The sequence below is a fragment of the Argiope bruennichi genome, chromosome 9, assembly GCF_947563725.1.
Source record: "Argiope bruennichi chromosome 9, qqArgBrue1.1, whole genome shotgun sequence".
In the NCBI taxonomy this organism is placed as follows: domain Eukaryota; kingdom Metazoa; phylum Arthropoda; class Arachnida; order Araneae; family Araneidae; genus Argiope; species Argiope bruennichi.
The window spans coordinates 84,061,989-84,069,069 of NC_079159.1; the positions used below are offsets into that span (position 1 = coordinate 84,061,989).

The 7,081-nt window shown below is 34.2% G+C and overlaps 1 protein-coding gene across 1 annotated transcript; it reads left to right on the forward strand.

Moving 5' to 3' along the window:
• Nucleotides 1-1,172: 1,172 nt before the first annotated feature.
• Nucleotides 1,173-6,608, forward strand: LOC129984994 (uncharacterized). Its single transcript, XM_056094927.1, has 2 exons — nt 1,173-1,884; nt 2,860-6,608. Exons 1-2 carry the CDS (start codon nt 1,173-1,175, stop codon nt 6,606-6,608), a joined length of 4,461 nt encoding a protein of 1,486 aa, XP_055950902.1.
• The last annotated feature ends 473 nt before the right edge of the window (nt 6,609-7,081 follow it).

Sequence of the window (7,081 nt, forward strand, 5' to 3'; positions counted from 1 at the left end):
TCTGATGAATGAAAATTATTTGGTAAATTGAATCATTCAGGAATGTCAAGATCTGTCTTCAAATGTAATGCTTGTAGAGCACATGTAATTATTAATATAAAGGCAAGTTACAATTGTTCTGTGTTTTACTTGATTACCTTTATCTTTAAGAATGGTCTCCATTTATTGAGAGAAAGCTATTGACCTGGATTATACGAGGGAATATTCGAGAAGAAATTATGTCGTGGTTTCTGATCATGTAGGGAATTCACCGTTGCTCTAATCATTGCTATATTCTTTCTTTTCGATATGTACATCAAATTTTCTTTGAATACTCCAGTAAATTGGGAAGTCCTCGTTTATGTTTTAAGATAATGTACTCATGATGCTGATGTGATATAATTTCACATAAATTCAATGTGGTATTTCAATCCATCGGATGATCTTTTTGTGATGACTTTCTTCATCAACATCAGTGTTCCGTCCTAGAGACGCCTTTCCCCTATTCCAGCTGTAGTGATCAGAAAACCGGCGCATGCGCAGTTTCTGTTGAACTTTGATACGCTTCTTTTTTTATTACTTTTGTGATTCAGAATTTGTAATGCCTAATTAGAGATGTAACGTAGAACGATAGCTTTGTGTTCGTGTTCGTCAATAAATGTTATTCTGTGTTTTATGATATCTTCGATTCATTGAAAGCTAGAAATAGATTTTAGATTTAGATTATTAAATAACTGAACCACCTATAGAGTTAGAATGGCGCGATTACATTTAGATTTATTTGATGGAAGTTCTGGCGCCATATACATCAATCATTTTTTTGGTGCATCGGCCGGGAAACAAGAAGTCGGATGTGATAGTATCATGATTTAGAATATCGCTTTCGTTTTCGGATACTGGCTGCGTTGAAAGAGAGAGAGAAAGAAAGGTAAGAAATACCTTTTATATAGAATTTCGATAGAAATAATTAGAATTGATCTGAAAATATTATTTTGATTTTTAGATATAGAAATAGAAATTGATATTATTGATGTGATGAAACCTTTGATATTGATTGAATTGATTATAGAATTTCTAGAGAATTTTGATTTCTATTTTTTGATGAATATTTCTTTGATTTGAAATACTGCTTTTGTTTTTGAAATTACTTTTGATATTGTACTGTTATATTTAGTTACTTATATATTATAAGAATGGATGATAAAACGAAATTGAAAAAGTCTAGAGCTGTCATTCGTACAGCATTAACTAAACTTATAAATAAATTAGAAAGCGAATTTGATGAGCAATCGGTTGATAGCTTAAGAGGGCATTTAGAATATTTGAATGAGATGTTAAAACAATTAAGAGAATTAGATAGTAAGATTCAAGAAATTATTTCAGAAGAAAACGAATTTGATACGGAAATAGAAGCTGCTTTTCAATACAATGAAAAGATTACTTTATTATGTTCTAGAATTTCAATACAAATTAATAAACTCTCTAAAGTTGATTCTAGTATTTCATCACAGTTTAACCCAAATTTGGCATTGAGTACACAGAATGGTTCGTTAAATAATTCGGTTATTGAATCTGCTGTTAATTCTAATAGAACTGTCAATTCTGTTCGTCTACCTAAATTAAGTATCGATAAATATTTTGGGGACCCATGTTTATGGTTAGAATTTTGGAATAAATTCCAAAACTCGATTGATCAAAACGAAAGCTTAACTAAAATAGATAAATTTACGTATCTAAAATCCTTATTAGGAGGATCTGCCGGTAATGTGGTGAATGGTTTCGCATTATCCGACGAAAATTATGATAAAGCTTTAATGTTATTAAAAGAAAGATTTGGAAGAGATGAGCTCGTTATTAATGCTCATATGTCAAAACTGTTGAATCTTTATCCTGTAAAGGATTCAAGTAATATAGTTGGACTGAGAAAGTTATATGACATCTGCAAAATACAAATCAGAAGCTTAGAGTCACTTAACGTTACATCTGGAATGTATGGTCATTTGCTGCAGCCGATTCTCCTTAAATTAATACCCGAGGATCTAGTTTTAGATTTTAATAGAAAACACTTAGCAAAAACGGAAGAAAATAAATTCAATGTTATGGAATTGTTACAATTTTTGAAAATTGAAATAGAATGTCGAGAATCATCCGTTTTGCTAAGTGGTTGGAAAGGTGAAAGAAAAAAACCCGTCACTCATAACGTAGATTTTAAAAATCCTAAATACAATCAAAACAATTCATGCGATAGAAAAAACTTTACAAATGACAGGCAATATAATAGAAGTCGCATTCCGTGGAATAATAATTCGTCAAAAACTCATGAATATTTAGCACCAGTCGTTGAGAAAAAATGTGTATATTGCAATGATAAACATATTTCAGAACTTTGTGAGGGTTTAACAGTTGATGAAAAAAAGGATATTTTAAGAAAACAAGGTCGTTGTTTCTTATGTCTAGAACAAAATCATAGAATTAAAGACTGTAGGAAAAGGGATATGTGCGAAAATTGTAACAAGAAACATAACCGATCGCTCTGTTATCAACTGGAAAACAAAACTATTAATGCAGAGAATAAAATTGTATCCGCAGTTTCCCATTGCAATTATAATATAAAAAATAAAGAACCGAAAGTTCGAGTAAACGCTCAGTGTTCCGTATTATTGCAAACATGTACTGCCTGTATTCGCTCTCCATTTGATGATGATAGACTTGAAACAGTTCGCATTTTGCTAGACAATGGTAGCATGAGAAGTTTCGTTTCACGAGAAATTTCTCAACAACTTAAACTTCCTGTTATTAGAAAGGAAACTCTATCGGTATATGGTTTCGGTGCTAAAGAAACAACTGAATGAACATATAATGTTGTTAAAATTAAATTAGTGAATCGCGACGAACCGACTTTAAATATTGAAATTGAAGCATTAGAAACTGAACAAATAACTGCAACTAATTTACCTGCTCCTAATGAAAATATTCCGAACCTAAATAAACAATTAAAAGGATTACAGCTTGCTGATTGCTATGAATTTAGAAATAACAAAATTGTGCTTTTAGTGGGTGCTGATTACTATTATGATATAGTGACTAGTAGAATAAAAAGGTTAAATGATAAGCTTGTAGCCACTGAAACTTTATTTGGTTGGTGCCTCCAAGGAAAAATCGATATGACAAATCAAATATTGGAAATGAAAATTATAGTAGAAGAAAAAACGATATCGGATGAATTAAAAAAATTTTGGGAATTAGAAAACTTAGGCGTTGAGGTTGATACCGATGAAAACATTTTTGACGATACGATTATGAAGGAATTTGAATCGGGAATTACTTTCTCTAATAACAGATACAACGTAAAGCTCCCGTGGAAACCTGGTATGAAGGAACAGTTACACGATAATCGTGAAGTTGCTCAAAAACGGTTTTTAGGGTTAAAAACGAAATTCCTTAATGACCCCTTGCTTTTCACTGAATACAAAACTGTTCTGGATGAGTATCTAAAGGAGAACATTATTGAACAAGTTACGTGTGGGTTGAATAAAAAGACGAACGAACCAACATTTTATTTGCCTCATAGAGCAGTGATCCGTAAGGATAAGACGACAAGTAGATTACGCATTGTTTTTGATGCGTCTTCCCATAGTAAAGGAGAACTATCCTTGAACGATTGTTTACATATTGGATTAAATTTAAACCCTGATATTTTTCTTCTTCTGATTAGATTTAGAGAAAATCCTATAGCATTTACAGCTGACATAAAGCAGGCATTCCTCCAGATAGAAATTAATGAAGAGGATCGGGATGCGACCAGATTTTTTTGGCAGCAGGAACCAGATAGCTCTGAAGGAGACAATTTGATAATATATAGAATGACCCGTGTTTTATTCGGGGTAAGTTCAAGTCCATTCCTTCTCGCTGCAACAATCAAGCATCACTTGAAAAGGTATGTTGATAATTTTCCTGATACTTGTGCAATTTTAAATAATTCTTTATATGTCGATGATTTAATTAGTGGTCGGCAAAATGTAGAAGAGGCTTTAAAAACGAGCTTAGAAAGTTTTAAGATTTTTAAGGATGCAAGTATGATTTTAAGAAAGTGGCAGACTAATTCATTCGAGTTGCGTGATCGATGGAAAGATATTGGAATGGACATTGGTCCATCCATTGAGCCTAAAAACGAAACTTTCATGCCTTCTAAGGTACTAGGAGTTGTATGGAACCCTGAACGTGATTTATTTCATTTCGATGCTAAAGGTTTAATACAATTTCTCTCGAAACGAATGAACACTAAAAGATTTCTCTTGCAAGCTGCAGGTCGTATTTTTGACCCTGTAGGGTTTCTTGGACCATTTATAATTAGATTAAAGATTTTAATTCAAGAACTGTGGTGTTTGGGTTTGGACTGGGACGAGCGTTTCCCAATGAAATTAGACACTGATTGGAATGAATGGTGTGAGGAAGTTCTAGAACTGAATACTTTCAATATACCCCGTTACTATTTTGGAGATACTCATTCCACTGAAATAGATAACATTCAAATGCACTGTTTTTCAGATGCCTCTAAGAAAGCTTATGGAGCGGTTGTGTATTTTCGAGTAGCATTAAAGGACGGAAAGAGTTTTACTAGTTTTGTAGCATCAAAGTGCAGATTGGCTCCAATAAAAACAATTTCAATACCTAGACTTGAGTTAATGAGTGCTCTCTTGGCAGCTAGATTGAGTAATAAAATCTCCAAAGCTATAAAGTATCCATTAACTCATTACTTCTGGACCGATTCATCTATCACTTATTTTTGGATTAAAGGCGCTCCTAGTAGATTTAAACCATTTGTGAAAAATAGAATTCAAGAGATCCAAAGATTTACTGATCCAAAAGATTGGCGTCATTGTCCTGGAAAGGATAATCCTGCCGATTTAATATCAAGAGGTATGTCGGCAGCCGAACTTCGTGATAGTGATTTTTGGTGGCATGGTCCTGATTGGTTAGCACAGAATGAACACTCTTGGCCCAAATCTTTGGAACTGTCAAAACAGTTAAATATTGAAAACATAGAAAATTACGAGCTTTGCAAAGGAGCTATTTTAACTTCAACAGTTGTAGAGTGCCCTTCAGAGAACGATTTAATTATAAAATATTCTTCATTTGACAAATTAGTTAGAATCACTGCATGGTGTTTAAGATTTATTGATAACTGTAAAATTAATATTTCTAATAGAAAGAAAGATTATTTAAGTGCTATCGAAATACAAAATGCTACAAAGATGTTAGTAAAGTATGTACAACGATCTGAATTTAAGTCTGAAATAAAGTATTTACAATTAAAGCATCCAATTCCGAAGAATAGTAAAATTTTATCTCTAAATCCATTTCTTGACAAAGATGAGCTGCTTCGAGTTGGGAGAAGATTAAAATTTTCAAATCTGTCAGATAACCAGAAGCATCAATTGCTTTTACCCAAATCGCACCATTTCACAGATTTGATTATAGAACATTTTCACAAAATATCTCTACATTCAGGCACGCAGACGACACTTTTTCTTATTCGCCAATCATACTGGATACCTTCGGGACAAGATCGAGTCAGACGTGTGATAAATAGATGCTTGACTTGTTTTAAAGCTAGAAGTCAAACTATTAACCAAATGATGGGCGACCTGCCCAGGGACCGAGTTATCCCATCTCGACCATTTGAAAAGGTGGGACTCGATTTTGCTGGTCCCATAATTACTAAACCTAATCTTAAAAGATCTAGAGTGACTTTAAAATCATACATTGCTATTTTCATATGTTTCAGTACCAGAGCAACCCATTTTGAAGTAGTGTCTGATTTGACTACTGAGAGTTTTTTAGCTTGTCTTAGGAGATTCATTGCTAGGCGCTCAAAACTCTCAATCATATGGAGTGATAATGCCACTAATTTTAAGGGCGCAAAAAATATTTTGGATTCCCTGCTAAAAGCATGCAAATCGGACTCCGTGCAAAGATTTTGTGCCAAGGAAGGTATAGTGTGGAACTTCATACCTCCAGCATCTCCTCACTTCGGTGGATTATGGGAGGCCAATATTGGAGCTATGAAACGGATCTTGTTGAAGGTGACTAAATCAACAGTGTTGACTTTTGAAGAGCTTACTACGCTGGTGACACAGATTGAAGCAGTTTTGAATTCAAGACCACTGTGTCCTCTTTCTGCCGATCCAGCTGATCTTCAACCTTTGACACCTGGCCATTTTTTGGTGGGAGCACCACTGTTGTCAATACCAGAACCCAGTGATTCCTTGACTAACATTTCTTTATCTTCTAGATGGTCTCTCATCCAGTCTCTTAGATCCAAATTTTGGAAAAGATGGAGCCAAGAATATCTCAACTCCTTGCAGTCTCGAGCTAAATGGAAACTACCTCAACTGAATATCAAACCCGGACAGCTGGTACTCCTGAAGGATAATAGCAAGAGCCCTATGGAATGGAACTTGGCCCGAATTGAAAAGACATATCCTGGAACAGATGGACTAGTCCGTGTCGCAGACATCAGAACCCCTAAAGGAATTTTTCGGCGAAGTATCAACAGACTTTGTCCACTCCCTTTTGAAGAAAGTGTTGGACAACTGTCCAACGGGGGCCGGGATGTTCCGTCCTAGAGACGCCTTTCCCCTATTCCAGCTGTAGTGATCAGAAAACCGGCGCATGCGCAGTTTCTGTTGAACTTTGATACGCTTCTTTTTTTATTACTTTTGTGATTCAGAATTTGTAATGCCTAATTAGAGATGTAACGTAGAACGATAGCTTTGTGTTCGTGTTCGTCAATAAATGTTATTCTGTGTTTTATGATATCTTCGATTCATTGAAAGCTAGAAATAGATTTTAGATTTAGATTATTAAATAACTGAACCACCTATAGAGTTAGAATGGCGCGATTACATTTAGATTTATTTGATGGAAGTTCTGGCGCCATATACATCAATCAATCAGTGTCAATTTACTTATTGGGAAATGGGAGGTGGTAATTGACGCGGAATAGAAAAAGCTGACATTGTCTTTTATACGAAAATATGATAATGATTTTTCTCTTAACTTAAAAATCTCGAGTCTAACAACTAGTGTGCAACTCGTA